We start from the raw sequence: 16,226 nt of genomic DNA, 5'->3' as shown, positions 1-16,226 counted from the left end.
AATCACAACAAGTACAGCCAGCTTTCTGTAGCAGGACCGTGTTCTTTTTAAATCAAGTCTTTCAGGCAGCCAGCCTGACATAGTAATTCTGTCACATTTTCCTGAATAGTTCACTTGATTCAGTGAAACCTGCACATTGGGAGCCACTGGCTCATTACAAAACTGGTTGTACAAACAAGTTCTGAAGGTTGGGTCCATGACTTCCTAGCTCAAAACATAAGTCTGAGCAAAGCTGACAAACTAACCTGATCAAGGTTTCTGACAGCATCAAACAAAACACAAACATTAGTTGAAGCCTGAGTATTTTAAAGACTACCATGTCAATTTATTCTGGTCTTTTACTTCAAATGATATTAAAGTCTAAATTTAGTGCATTACCAACTAGATGCTATGCCCTGGATATTCTGATTAACTGCAGTTAGACGCGTGTTGCTAATGCTGCATGTACAATCACCATTTTGCCCGTCACATCCAGCCGGGATTTCCAACTCCATTCAAAACAATGATGCGTCAGTAATCCAGGTGGTGAAGAGGAACAGGACTGGGAATATATCCCCTCTTTATGACACCAACCATTTTACTCTGGCAAGCTTCTAAAAGCTCACAAGTATTTGACTGGGGTTAGTGAGGGAATGTGCAGGTGAGTGAGTGAGTGCATGGTGTGGGGGCAATGAGTGAGTTAGCCAGTGGTTGGATGGGATTGGGTAATGCGTGGGTTGGGGGTGGATCACCAGGTTAGGGGGACAGGAGGATTGGTTGGGTAGGGGTCTGATTATTTCTGTCAGGCGGAACGGGATTAGTCAGGTTGAGAGAACGGAATAAAGTCGGGGGGAAGGGATAATTGAATTAGGGTGGATGGGGAGTCAGGTTGGGGAGTGTGAGTATTCAGATGGGGTTGTCCAGTCAGTTGGGAGGTGACAGGGTTTGTGTGTGTGTGTAAAACAGTACTTGGGTAAACTGCACCTATTTCATCAGAATCTCCGACACTGAGACAAATGTGAGATATTTGCAGAGAAGCACAGGCAAGATTTGTCTGCCTTTAGGAAGTTTAAAATTCTTGGAAAGTTACAGTGCATATGCACATGTCAGAACTACCCAGAGATCCTGATGTGCAATAGCAATTTAAGTACAATTTATCACCGTTCCTAATACTGAAGGATCTGGTCTTATATTGCCTTTAAAGGAGGCTGCAACACGACAACATACTTTCAAATGTCAGACTTATTTTCACAATGTCTATTTGGGACTTTGGATGGTTTAAAATCAAGCATTACATATTTATGACTTATTAAATTGTACTGTGTTCATGCGGAGCCCCACAATTTTGCAGTGTGATCATATTTGCTGAGAAAATCAGCGTTTATTTGTGTTTATCAAACATGGATCAAACATTTACCTCACATCAGATACTCCGGACAGCACTAATTTGATAGCTGCTCTAAGAACAAAGACTAATAAACTGTGATTAGCATTCACAAACTCTCACTTTCAGGATCTGGTTGTTCAGTATTTGAGATAACCAAAGTATTTTTGTACTTGCTTATTGAAAAACAAGGCTGAATGCAATTTTTCTTTTGTCAATGGAAATTACATAGCAGCATTCTTACATAAGGGAAATATTTTTCAATTATGTTTAGGCTTGTAAGTTCATTTAGGATAATCTTAGATTTCTTTGCTTGTTTGCACATGTGGCTTGTCGGTCGTAGGGATTTCAAAACCAGGGGACAAATTTTAATGTGAACGGAGAGAGATTTAAAAAAGGCATGGGGTTTTTTTTACACAAAGGGTGGCTCATGTGTGGAATGAATTTTCTGAAGAAGTGGTGGATGGGGACACAGTTACAATGCTGAAAAGACAATCTGATATATTCATGAACAGGAAAGGTTTAAAGGGATATGGGCCAGGAGCAGGTAGGTGGGACTAGTTTAGTTTGGGATTATGTTCGGCATGGACTGGTTGGACCAAAGGGTCTGTTTCTGTGCTGTATGTCTAAGATTCTGTCATAGACGAAAATGAAAAATGACATACACTGAAAATTTCTGACCCCATTATCAGAACAATGGATCATGGAGAGAGAGGGTAGACAATGACGAAGGGAGGGAGCAGAGACAGGAACCTGGAGGGAAATCTTAACAAGAGAACGTCGTAATTTATTTTTGAAGCAAAATTATTAATCAATTAATCGTTTGTGGAACTCGAAGCATGTACAGAGGAACCTTGATTATCCAAACAAGATGGGCGGGCACTATTTCATTCGGATAACTGATTATTTGGTTAATTGATCCAATGCCTCTACTCTGGGGCTTGGAGTTTTCTGAAGTTTCCTTTTTCCTCACTCTGCCTGTCTTGCTGCCTCTCTCTCTGTCTCAGGGTTTGTTTCTGAGCAGACACACACTTGTGTGTAAGGGACCTGTGTAGCATTGCTGAAGCCTCCCCTCGCACATGCCTCCACCAACTCCACCCCCCCCCCCCCCACCGCACCCCCCCCTCCCCCCCACACACACACACACAATCAGTTCAATGAGATTGACACAATGAGCACTTGCTAAGTCCGCTCGCCGTTCAGGAGACTAGACAACAGCATAATGCGCACGAGCCCCCGACCCCACCCTGTCTACCCCCCAACCCCGCCCCTCATCTGCTCCTACCCCACCCGCTGTCCACCCCAACCCCATCCAACACCACGCCCCCCATATGCCCCCACCCACTGTCCACCCTCCTGCCCCCTTGTCCGATCCAGCCACCCTGCCCTCATGTGCCTCCCACCTTCATCAGCCCCCGTGGGCCCCATCAGCTGTCCACCCCTACCCCCACCACTGCCCACCTCTGGGGCAGCCAGACTGGACACCAACAGCAAGACTGTTGCTGCTTTTGGGGGAATGAGTCTCAAAATAGTGCGCACACACAGAGTCACACACACACAGTCACACACATATTTTTACTGCAACGTTTTGACAGGTTCCACCTTTGCCCTGTACAGAACAATGTTGGAGAAATTATCAGGAGAAAGGCGGGGGGGGTTAGGGTACACGCCTGTGTAGAACTCCAGGGAAAGTGAGGAGGGAGAGAAAGAAAGAGAGAGAGAGAGAGAGAGAGAGAGAGTAGGTGGTCAGTCATTTGGAGATAGTGCCTGGGCTCCCATCAATGTCCGGGACTGTTCTCAGCAGCATTTCAGTAAGCCAAATTCATTTTTAATAATTGTAAACAAAAGATGCAATCAGAGTTGGAAACACCTGTTTAATGTAATGTTTCTATTGGGACCTTGAGATCTTCTTCAGATAATCCGATATTTGGATAATTTATATTCATATAGTCGAGGTTCCTCTGTATACAGTTATTAATATTGTAACGTAAGATGAACATCAGACATCCAATGAACATTAGTTTCTTGTGATCAGGAAATCATATTGAATTAATTTCCTTTCTATAAAGTCAGGGATGAGTGATATCATCCGATCATCGCTGCCATAATACTTACTACTTTTTCCGACATTCACTTGCTCGATCAATTTTGAACTCAGAAAGGCAGATAAATCCTTCAGCCTTCTCATCCTGAGAAGAAAACCAAAACAAAAGACTTGCTAAACATTTTTTGTTGTGGATCTTTTCATTTTTGAATCAATTGCTCAAATGTTTAGTTTATTAAACATCTTGTTTTGCAAAGTTTTTAAAACAAAATGCTGCTTTTCACTCGAGTCCAAAGCAATGCGCTATGTTTGAATATGTGGAATGAATTTCAGGGAAAATATACCAACTTGAAGTTCAAAGTTAAGCACTCTCAACAGATTTAATACATTAATGCATTTAGCCAGTCAGCCCCTTGAGCTGCCTTGCCATTTCAAAGGTTATGGCTACTCTGATTACTCCACAGTTCTGCTTGCTTCTGATGACACTTTATCTCTTTTCTCAGTAAGAATCTATCAACCAATGCCTTAAAAATATTCCAAGACTGGGCATCAACCAACTTTTGAGGGAGGGAGTTCATAGCCTTCTATGAGAGACAGAGAGAAAAAAAAACACCGCTGTCACAAATAGGTAACCTTTAATTCTAGATTCTCCCATAAGAGGCAATAGTCTTTCTGTATTCAATCTGTCAAGACCTTTCATGATCCTATCAATCAAGCCATTATTCCTGATGAAGGGCTTTTGCCCGAAACGTTGATTTCGCTGCACTTTGGATGCTGCCTTAACTGCTGTGCTCTTCCAGCACCACTAATCCAGAATCTGGTTTCCAGCATCTGCAGTCATTGTTTTTACCTCTGCCTCTCATTTGTCTAAATTATAGCAGATATAAGCCTAGCCTCACAAGACTATCCTCCCACACTCCAATTCCAGGTATTCATTCAAAAAACATTCTCTGAACTGCCTCCAATGCATTTATATCCTTCCTTAAACAAGACAATATTGTAAACAGTACTTCAGATGTGGTTTCACCAATGCTTTGTATAACTGAAATATGATCCTCCCTTATACATGATGTATTCTTATGCGTTCAAGTCACCTTGCAATAAATAACACAATTCTATTCGCTTCTTAATTATTTGCTATATCTGCAGACTAACTCTTTGCAATTCATGCACTAGAATACCAAGATCTCTTTGCATCATAGAGCTTAGCAATTACTCATTATTAGATAATGTGCCTCTTTCTGTTCTTTCTGCTCAGACAGACGATTCCACAAGCTTTCACAGAGTACTCCATTTGCCTGATCTTTGCACCCCCTCACTTAACCTATCTTTTGTGGTCTCCTTATGCCTTTTTCACAATTAACATTCCTACCCATCTTGGTGTCTTCAGTAATTTTAGAAACCATGCCTTCGGTCCCATCATTCAATTATTTATATAAATGCTCCTGGGAAATTATTTCCTCAGTTTGCTAATTTTAGCAGAAGAACTGATCCTGAGTAAAACTTACTTCTTTTTAGTCAAATGGTAAAAAAAATTGTCAATCTTAACATCAACATCTAATAACCTACTGCATACATCCAACACATTCTGTCTCCAATTGCTAGCATTTAGAGTTTTTCTAATTAAGTTCCAGATTTTGCAACATTTAATCCCAGCTAAATCTGTCACAGATGACAAGCATATCAAATGTATTCATGTTTTGCCATAATGAGAGAAATGAGGTTAAAAAAAACATAAGAGTGTTGCCCCTATTAGTTCTGCTCACAGTTCATGCAGTGAGTGTGGCAGAGTTATAGAGACAGCAGAGAGCACAGAGGATGCATAGCTATATGGAGAGGGAGTATGCAGTGGGCATGTGGATCTCAAGACGCAATAGTGGTCTCCGAGTTTATGAGGGGGCGTAAAATTTAAGGAGGGGCCATAGGGTGGGGTGGATTAGGGTGAGGGATAGGATGCTTAACACTCATGTACAGATGTGCGCCAGTGTCTGAGTCTAAACTGTCTGACTCACAATCTCCCAAATCTATTCCCACCTTGGGCCTCAGGAAATAGTGACTCTAGGCCATCCTGCTCCAACATTGCGGGGGGATACTGCTGGGTTGGAGATGTGTCTGTGACCTCAGGAAATGATTAACTCCCACTTCCCATCTTGAGGATCTTAGCTTTCATATTATTCATTAGGTTGTATTGGTATTTATGCACTTTTAAGGATTCAAAGTGCAACAATTTAAATTTAAATTTGTGAAGATTATTAAAAATTTTATTATGTGGTAGATTACTTAAAACACACAAAAGCTCTCACTACCATTTGTTATATGGTTTAGCTGTAGCAACCTATCCAACCAATCACAGTGACATTGGCAAGGTTGGTTGTATGGGAAGTGCACTGGAAATGATAAAATATCAGTCCATCATTACTTTTAGATTTATAAAATTTGTTTTAGAGAATATTACATGTACTCAGAATTACCAAAAGCAAGCAAATGCAAGTTTGTTTTGCAAGCACAAGTTTCATTACAAAATAAGTATAATTCATATGATTCCTCCCAACTGATTACTTTTAAAGAATGCAATTCACTGCTTGTCTTCCTTTCCCCTGGTTTCTTCTCGCTCATGTATTTCCTTCTCTATATTCGTTCTCTGTAAGATGCATGTATCTGACTGTGATAGAGTGATCAGCTCAAAGTACTTGTCAAAGTTATTCTATGATTTGGCAATACATCAGGTTACGAATGCATTGGAAAGGTTCAAGCCCTGCTTTCACTTTCTTTCACTCCTCCTTTTAGCAAAGGCTTTGTACTCCTACACACCACCTCTCCTGCTGATTCAGTCACGATCTTATCCATGTGGGAAACTCATGCCAAGCTGTGACATTCAGTTCAGTAAACTATTTTATTGCCCGGCAATTTAGAAAAAAGAGCATTTGAAGAAAATCAGCAAAAGACCTCAAATCAATTAAACATTAACTTCATCTCTCTTTTAAAAAATTGTCTGCAGTTGTGGTAATGTAGCTGTACTTGTGGACTAATATTCTCTCTTGATGCAAAATCCACCCATAAATAACTAGCTTCTTTAACAGTTTACATCACACAGAATTTTAGTGTTTTGTTCAATTCTCAATGTATTTTATTTGTAAAATATTTTGGGGCTGAGGTCATGACGTATAAAAACAAGCTTTTTCCCATTAAAACAAACCTCATTTACTCCTGTTTAAAGAGGCGCAATCTCATAAATATGACACACATATATTCATAGAAAGCAGATTCAAATTAGATCTTACTTCTTCATTCATGTACCAGTACAGAGAAACATCTTTCAGTACAACCCAATACTTCTTCCATTTTTGTGAAAAGTAGCTCTTGGCATCCTTTTTCTTCCATAACCAGCCTTCACAGTCTCCACGACCAAGGTCCTTACAAGAAATTCTTCTCCTGCTCATTGCTGTCACAGCACCTGAAATCAGCACAGATAAGAGAAGGTAAAGCACTCAAATTCCTAGCTATTTGCAAGTCTACTAAAATTAATGTTATCTCCAGTGTGTCTTTTTTTGTTCTCTTTTTTAGTGGTCTTTGATGATTAATATTAACATAACTTATCACTGCACCACAAGTGTAATACTTCCCCTCTGTAAGGGTCTGCTCGATGATAGCATTCCCCACTGAGTCAGTTGCCTGGGAGTCCAGAGATCAGAGATACAAGCTAGGCTGAACCCAGCCAGTACTGAAGGACTGCTGAACTTGTTGTGGTGCCACCTTTCAGATAAGAGATGAAACCAAGACTTAATTTCCTTCTCAGGCAGAGACAAATTATCTCCTGGCAATTTTTCAAGAAGTTGAGGGAAGTTCTCATGGTGCTGTGGCCAACATTTATCTTAAACATGAGCAAAAATAGGGTTACATTGTTTGCAATTTCTTTTCAATTGTGCAAAGGGCAATTTATCTAAGTGTTGGGTTTTTACATTTTTTGTTCTGTTAAAACTTGAAAGAGTGAACTTGCATAGGACTGGTGTGGAAACCTTCAGATTGTTACAAGTTTAAGAGGAACTGGTTGTGAAGCCATGCTACATGCAACTTAACTCTTGGGTATCCTACATTACAAGTATGACTTGAAGTCAGAGGCACTTCAGTGACTGTGGAACGCTTTGGGCTTTCCTGAGTCCATAAAAATGCAAGTTCACTCCTTCGTTTCTTTGAATGTGATGCTGGTATTCAAGGTTCCTTCCCATTGGGGAGGGGGCTGGGGAAGGCAAAAAAGTTGTATATCCTTTCTGTGAAAGTACACGTCTGCCTAACCAGCAATGATGGTTTTCATAAAATAAGTAAACTGACATTAGTGTTTGGATATTTAGAATGAAGCACAAAACTCACAATGGGCTATTACTTCACACACCAATGCATATGCAAACTCACTTTCAGGATATTATAAGGTAAGTATCTTATTCACTGACAACCAGCAGAATTAATTTCAACTGTAAAATAATACATCGTTGCAATTTTTTTAAAGGCTGAAGTATTGCATGGGATGTGAGCATCGCAGGCTTGGCCAGACTTTCTTGCTTGACCCTAAATGACCCTGAGAAGGTGTTGGGACGTTGCTTGTTTGCAGCCCTTGAGGCATAGTGACACCCACAATACTGTTAGGAAGTGAGCTCCAGGATTTTGATCCAATGACAAGAAAGGAATGGCAATTTCAGGCTCAACTTTATAGCTCTTCAGTGGTTGTGTTTCTGGTGGAGAGGGGACATTAATTATTTCAGGCACTTAGCTCACCCTCTTCCTGACCACCCTTAGGTCTATTGTGATCCTTAACTGTGTAGGTAATTAGCATTTGAGGGCGTCAATCCACCTGCCTGGTCTTAAAATGTTGGACAATGGCAGGTGCGCCAGGATGCCAATGTAGACCATAGGAAGATTCAGGTCTACAGGTAACAACAGCATGAAGGAACATTTCAGCATCACATCAGCTAAGCCAGTCCAGGCTTTGGAGTTAGCTTTGGTGATGGAGTGTATACATGGTCAGAAACTCAGTTGAGAGTGAAACACACACACACCAAGGCTGGCTTAGATTTAATGGATTGTCAGGGACAGGGATGGAAATGGTTGTCAGGGAACAGAGTTTGTGTCTGGGGACAAAGACAATGGCTTTGTTTTCCCAATATTTAACTGGAGGCAACATCTACTCATCCAGTATTCAATACCAGGCAAGCAGAGTGACCACTGATAGAGAGTAGTGAGCTCAGGAAAGGTGGTGGTGGTGGTGCTGTGGAGCTGTGTGTCACCATACATGTCGAAGCTGAGGTCAACTGGAAGGGGGCTGATGATAGATCCTTGGGAAACATCAGAGCTCCCATAATGGAAATGGAAAGAGACGTCAGTATAAGTGATTCTCTCAGAATGGACTGAGGCAAGAGCATCTCCCTACAGCTGCATAAAGCTGGGGTGGGATTGTAGTCGGGCTGGTGGGGATGGGAGTGGTGTAATAAAATTGGGCACCATGTCAGAAGTAATATTCTTGGTGCACTGCCACCTGCTGTCGATGCAATTTTAGCAGGGGCAAGGGTGGTGTTGGATGGTCGCCCACCTAATTAATGATTGCTTAAATTTCTCTTCCCCTTTGCTGTAAGGATTTTACTTGTGGCAGGAATGATTCATGCTGAGATACCATGCCACCCAGTAAAAGTTGGCAGACTGATGGCTGAACCTTCTTCATGGGCTCCTTTTGCCAATCCCTTGGGCAAACTGTATTTGCCCATTCCCCATCCATCCTGTGCCTCGCTAACCTTTTGCCCTGGCTTGCCAGCCTGCTCTGATGGACACCTTACTTTGAAATCTATTGGCTCCATCTCAGCTTGCTTTGCTCTTGATGCTGGCTGCAGAACTGGTAGTAACCTCTGGCTCCCAGTGCCGCTGCTGGGACCAGGTGGCTGCTGGCCACTTGACTCACTGGCGACACTTGGCAGCCTCCTCGAGAGGGCAGTGGGTCTTTCCTCAGTCAACAGCATTGGCTGTGGGGTAGGCCAGCCAAATGGGGAATACCCACGCTCCTCCACTCCAATCTGCCCCAATTCCCCAGGGTACAATTCAGCTTGATGGCTGGGAGTTCTCAAATCTGGGGCAGGAGCATGACCATGACCTCTGCTCTGGCTCCTGATCTCGCTTGGCGTATTCCAAATGTGCTCGGCAGGTTTTGTTTAAAACACCAGGCCAATTAATGGCAGGGAGCAGGCTCCCAATTGCTGGAGTGTTAATGGAACACCCTCCAGCCCTCAGAAATCAGAAATCAGATGAGAACTGGGAGCGAGGGGGACACAGGGACAAGGCCATGGCTGCTTGGTCCTGATCCTGGAGGGGCCAATCCCTTCAATGGGTAAGGCTGGGAGCTTCAGTCATACCATTTTGAGAACAGGCTGGGTGGCCACTCTGAGAATTCATTGGGCCTCCCTGCCCTGAGCCCACCATGTCTGCCTGGACTGCGCTTGTTGCCAACTAGAGATTCCAGTTAGCAAGGAAAGTGGGGTGTTGGGGGGTGGGGGGGGGGGGGGGTGGTGGTGCTTCACAGGCCTCATAATTACCAACAATCAACCTTAATCATCTATCAGCCCCTACCTTGTGGGCGGCCAGTCTGACCCCGATCTGCCCTCCGGACTCTTCCAGACCCATTTAAAAATCCCGGCCCATATCTGTCTGCACATAATTTGAAAATTTTAACAAGCAACTCCTGCAGCACATGAAAGTACCAGCAATTTTTATTTCATACTGTAGATGCAAACCCTTTTCACCAGCACATGCATTCATTCATGTTCGACCATTAAATAAATATAATATTAACAGAGTTTCCTTTTGCAATACTCTCAGCACTTCTATCTATTGCATTGTAATTTTGATAACAGACGTATAAAATAAACAGAAACCATTGAAATAACCACTATTTCTCGGCTGTCTCACAATGGAAACCTTCAATATGGCCAAGACAGATTTCAAGAGGCTTACCACAGATTGTGAAGTTACATTTTGTCAAACTTCAAAGTTTGGTACAATAGGATTAAAATTACAATTTATATAAACATATAATCTGAATCAAATAGATTTCAACACTGCCTAAACCATTTCGTAGAACATTTAACTGAAATCTCACTTCAAATGGAAGGCAACAGGCAGAAGGTAATTCATAAAATCAATCTGATGTACCTTTGTTTCTTTTTTTGGATTTCTGCCCCAAGCTCTGCTGGAACGTCTGGAATCAAAGTAAAAGAAGACCATGTATGAAAATATAAATTGAGGATCTTACAGTTCATGTTCCACCAGATTTCACAAAGCTGTTGCCTGTATTGGAGTTTTACCTCACCACAGATATGCGTTTCTTGTGTTGTAGAATAGAAGTAGGCACACAGTTTGCTAATCGATGCAGACCACCACCATTCAGGAATATTCTAGAAATATAAACCAAGATTGTTCTAATTTAAGGAACAATGGTATTCTACATTTAACAGGCTATGCTTCGCTCATAGAATTACTTCTCGAAACCAACCAGGAAATGAAAAAAACACATTTTGAGTTGTACTTCTACAGAATGCGTCTGCAATGGTGGAAAAAAAAAGCCACACGGCCTAACCACAAAGCTACATCAGGCTCCTTATGTGAGGTCAGTTTAATAAACACCACGGATATTCTACACACAATTGGCCATGTATTCTGATAGCTGTAGGCATGAAGAACACAAAACCCTGCTTTTGTATGCTGCATACTTAAATCCAGTCACAAGTAATAAGAATTGTTGAACGCGATTCCAAGATGAGGGATACTGCGAGTTTTCTTTGGAAAGCTTGCAGTTACTGTTGATCAGAGGCGCAGCAATAAACTCAGGGCTGCTATGGCCCATGAGAAATTCAGACTTGTGCCCTCCTCAGCTCATGTGGGGATGCTCTTGATGACCTTTGAACTGCTAGTTCACATCAGCTGTTGATTTTCGCCTTCCAGAATTTGAAACTAACTGTCATGATGGCAGATCAGACGGACAGAAAAAGACAAGGCGGTGGAGTTGCATTACTGGTTAAAGGGATGTGAATACAATATGGAGAAACAATGTTCGCTCAGACGATGTAGAATCTGTGTGGGTAGAACTGAGAAATACCAAGGGGCCAAAAACATTAGTGGGTGTGGCATTAGACCACCAAAGTGGGGATGTTGGGAATAGAATTAAACAGAAAATCAGAGGTGCATGCAGTAAGGAATATTTGGAATTAACTTTTATCTGCGTATCAATTGGGTGAATCAAATTCATCACAGTACCACAGAGGAGGGATCCCGATAGTGCATACAGGATGGTGCTCTGAACCAATTCATTTGAGGATTCAATGAGAGAACAGGCGATCTTAGGCTGGGTATAATGCAATGAGAAAGGAATAATTGGTAACGCAGCTGTGGGAGATTCCTTGGGGGATGAGAGATCATAACTTGACACAATTCTTCATCAAGGTGGAGAGTGAGGTAGTTGACTAGGAGACTAAGCTCTGGAATCTTAAGAAGGGAAACTACAATGGCATGAGGTATGAGTTGGCTATGATGGATTGGGAAATGTTACTGAAAGGATTGACAGTGGATAGGCAATGGCAAACATTCAAAGAGCGAATGGGTGAACTACAAAACTGGTTTATCCCTGCCTGGCACAAATGTGCAAAGAGAACTGCGCCCAAACCACAGCTTACATGGGAAGTTAGAGATAGTATTAGATACAAAATGGGGGCAAAAAACTGGCAAGAAGAAAAAAACAACAGACTTGAGGATTATGAACAGTTTAGAAGGGATTGATTAAGAAGGAGAAAATAGAAATGAGAGTAAACTTGTGGGGAACATAAGAACTGACTGCATAGGTTTGTGCAGATATGCAAGTAGAAAAAGACTGGTGAAAACTCATGTAGGTCCCTCTCTACCAGGCAGAATTGGGTGAATTTATAATGGGTAATAAAGAAATGGCTGACAAACTAAATTCAAACTTCACTCCTGTCTTCAAAAAGGATACAAATGGCATACCAGAAATGAGAAGGAACATAGGCTTTAGTGAGAAGAAACAACTGAAGCAAACCTATGTTAACAGAGATAAAGTGTTGGAGAAATTGATGGGATTGAAGGCAGAAATTTCCCTATGCTCTGATAGTCTATATTCCAGAGTATTTAAGAAAGTAACCCTAGAAATTGTGTTTGTATTGGTGTTCCTCTTTCAAGATCCTTTAGATTCTGAAACAGTTCCTGCAGATTACCGGGTAGCTAATGGAACCTCACGATGTAGAAAGGGAGGAAGAGAGAAAACAGGGGATTATACGCTAGTGAGTCTGACAATGGTAGTGAGGAAGACGCTAGAGCCTATTATCAATGATTTTAATGCAGACTACTTAGAAAACAGTGGGCAAATCAAACACAGACGGCATGGGTTTACAAAAGGCATATCATGTGTGACAAGTGTATGAGAATTCCTCAAGGATGTAACCAGTGAGTTGATTGGGGGAGCCAGTGGATGTTGTTTTTTTGGATGTTCTGAAGGCTTTTGACAAAGTCCCCCAGAATACATTAATGTGTATAGTTAAAATTAATGATTTTTGGAGTAATGAATTGAGATAGTTAGAAAATTCGTTAGTAGACAGGAAACAACAGTAGGAACAATCATTCTTCTGAATGGCAGACAGTGACCAGTGAGGTAGCACAGGGATTGGTACTGGAACCATAGCTATTCACATCTATGTTAATGACTTAGATGAGGGAACAAAATGGAGTATCTCAAAATTTTCAGATGACACAAAGCTGGGTGGAAGGGTAAGCTGTGAGGGGGATAGAGAAATGTTACAGTGTGATCCGAATAGGCTGAGTGAGTGGGCAACTGCACGGCAGATGCAGTATAATATGGATACATGTGAGGTTATCCACTTTGCTAGCAAAAAATAGGAAGGCAGATTATTATTTAAATGACTATAAACTGAGAGAGGGAGATGTTTAATGAGACCTGGATATCCTCATGCACAAGTCACTGAAAGTAAGCATGCAGATGCAGCAGGCAGTAAAGAATGTGAATTGTATGTTGGCCTTCATAGCAAGAGGATTCCAATACAGGGACAATTGTCTTGCTGCAATTATACAGGACATTGGTGAGACCACACATGGAATACTGTGTGTAGTCTCTTGAGGAAGGATCCCGAGGAAGGATTTTTCATCATAGAGAGAGTGCAGCAAAAGTTTACCAAATCAATTCCTGGAATGGCAAGACTGACGTATGCAGACAGATTGCATCGTTATGATTGTATCGCTGGAATTTAGAAGAATGAAGAGGGATTTCACAGAAGCCAATAAAATTTGAACATGACTAGACAGGTTAGATGCAGAAAGAATGTTCCTGATGGTGGGGGAGTCTAGAACCCAGAGTCATTGTTTTAGGACTGAGGTGAGGAAAAATGTCTTCAGCCAGAGAGTGGAGTGCCTGTGGAATTCATTACCATAGAAACTGGTTGAGGCCAAACCATTGTGTGTTTTCAAGGAGGAGGTAGATTTCGCTCTTGCAGCTAAAAGGATTTAAAAGGTATGGAGGGGAGGGTGGATATTCAATGGCAGATTAGACTTGGGGGTCAAATGGTCGACTCCTGCTCCTATCTTCGATGTTTCTATGTATTGAAGAAATCCCTTTGTGATCTCGACTGGATGCGCCTGTCTTAAGCACATGTAATTCTTCAATCTTTCCAAAGGTGAACTGAATTAATACAAGGTGATGCATTGCTTGATTCAATCTGTTAGCTACTTTATCCTATCAAAGACAAAATTAACTGATCTAATCACCAGGAATGGTATTAAGGCGTTTTCCACTTCACCCACAGCACTTTTAGAGAATTCATTTATGCCTGGCTGACTGATGAATGAACAATCCTGCACTCCCTGAATGGAGCACAAAATACCCTTCCAACTGGATCTTCAGGCAGCCCACTGCTGCCTGAGTAACCTTTGGGCCTGTGTCCTGGTCTTTTGAAAGCTCCTAATTCACAGAGAGCAAAAGAGATTGACAACATCAAGGTTCCAGGTATTTTTATAAGTGACCAGACAGCACCTGAAAATTGATCATTCTTTTACATCTGTGTAAAAGAACTGCCATGCTCCATATTTAAATGATCTCTTATCTGCCAATTGCTAAGACAACATGTCATTTCTGGCTGCAGGTGGGTTTCTGGCTAAACCATACGTTAAAATTGCACCAAAGACTTTTTGTGGAAAAATATAGTCACAACATCCTAAATTGTGACATTGGACTTCAACTGCATTGGCATAACTGTTGCACTATTGATTTTAATAGCAGTTGACCAAACAAGATTGTTCATACATAAATTACCGGTTCGTTACTGGTACATTTTGGTCTGTACTTGGGCCTTGAGTTTGTATCATGGTCCATTACAGATTGATAGAATCATACAGTACATTTGGCTTATTGAGTCTGTACCAACAAAAATATACCATTATCTATACTGGACCCACTTCCCTGCACTCAGCCTATAGTCTTGAATATTACGACAAAATTATTCAGGAGAAGATTGGTGGGAAGTGGAAACCATGTCAAAGTTGAATTGAGTCAAAAACAAATAAAAACAATGTGAAAAAGTTAACAGAATGATTCCTTCCCCTCCAATTCTATTGGTTGTCAACAAAGACAGAAAAACTAATACATTGCTTGCAACATAGATTTTAAAAGGACTCAGTTGAAAAGGCATTTGCAGGAACATGTGAAAATTAATAAACGCATAGAGGACAGAAAAATATCCATGATGAGGAGATGTTGGTGTTGGATTGGGGTGGACAGGGTTAAAAATCACATAACGCTAGTCTATAATCCAACAGTTATGCTGCATCTTCATCAGGCAGCTAGTGGGGCAGGATCACAGGACACAGAATTTATAGTAAAAGATCAAAGTGCCATACAACTGATGCAATGTATTGAACAAACTTAGACTGCTGTTAAGTCTTTAATCACTTGGAATGGGGATGCAAGTTTTGAGTGATTAATATACAAATTCCAGAACTTCTTTCAAGTCATAGTCCTGAGATAACTTAAGGTTTTATGAAAAAAAGGGTGACATCTCAGCCCAGACAATACATTCAAGCAAGCAGAGTAGTGGCCACCCTGTGGGATCCAAGGTAGAGTCAGGAAGGTGTGCACAGAAGTCAGAGTGCCGCTGAAGCACCATTGATGTAATTGAAAATTTGATCTCCCTTCATCATCTTGTTGTTTGCAGTGAATGAAATAACCAGAAGATAACTAACAGTAGAACATTATCTAAATCTTGATTTCAAACAATGAATTCAGAAACCAGCAAAGCTAATGACTGACTTGCTGAGTCCAAATTATCTTGTTTATTTCAAAAAGTATCAGCGGCTGAGGGATGGCCTTATAGAGGTTTATAAAATCATGAGGGGCATGTACATGGTAAATGGACAAGGTCCTTTCTCCGGGGTGGGGGAGTCCAGAACTAGGGGATATTGGGTTAGGGTGAGAAGGTAAAGATTTAAAAGGGACATAAGAAGCAACTTTTTCACACAGAGTGTGGTGTGTGTATGGAATGAGCTACAAGAAGAAGTGGTACAGTGGTACAAAATGTTGTATAGTTACAACATTTAAAAGGCATCTGGATGGGTATGTGAAAAGGAAGGGTTTAAAGGGCTATGGGCCAAGTGCTGGCAAATGAGATTAGATTTATCTCAGATATGTGGTCGACATGGATGAATTGGACCGAAGGATCTGTCTCCATGCTATACATAGCCATGGCTCCATGGAGGGAGAGCAATACCAGTATC

At 41.4% G+C, this 16,226-nt stretch overlaps 1 protein-coding gene across 1 annotated transcript in view; it reads right to left on the bottom strand.

Moving 5' to 3' along the window:
* The window catches only part of cnksr2a (connector enhancer of kinase suppressor of Ras 2a), a 481,257-nt gene that overhangs the window by 94,135 nt on the left and 370,896 nt on the right, over positions 1-16,226 (bottom strand). Inside the window, exons 14-16 of the mRNA XM_060832965.1 lie at positions 10,596-10,641; positions 6,689-6,861; positions 3,479-3,552 (exon numbers count right to left, since the gene is read on the bottom strand). Coding sequence (XP_060688948.1) covers positions 3,479-3,552; positions 6,689-6,861; positions 10,596-10,641 — 293 coding nt within the window. The remainder of the gene's footprint in view (positions 1-3,478; positions 3,553-6,688; positions 6,862-10,595; positions 10,642-16,226) is intronic.

The sequence above is a fragment of the Hemiscyllium ocellatum genome, chromosome 12 (assembly GCF_020745735.1).
Source record: "Hemiscyllium ocellatum isolate sHemOce1 chromosome 12, sHemOce1.pat.X.cur, whole genome shotgun sequence".
NCBI classification, from domain to species: Eukaryota; Metazoa; Chordata; class Chondrichthyes; order Orectolobiformes; family Hemiscylliidae; genus Hemiscyllium; species Hemiscyllium ocellatum.
The sequence above is the reverse complement of the archived record's forward strand: the minus strand, read 5'-3'. Positions and strand labels throughout refer to the sequence as shown.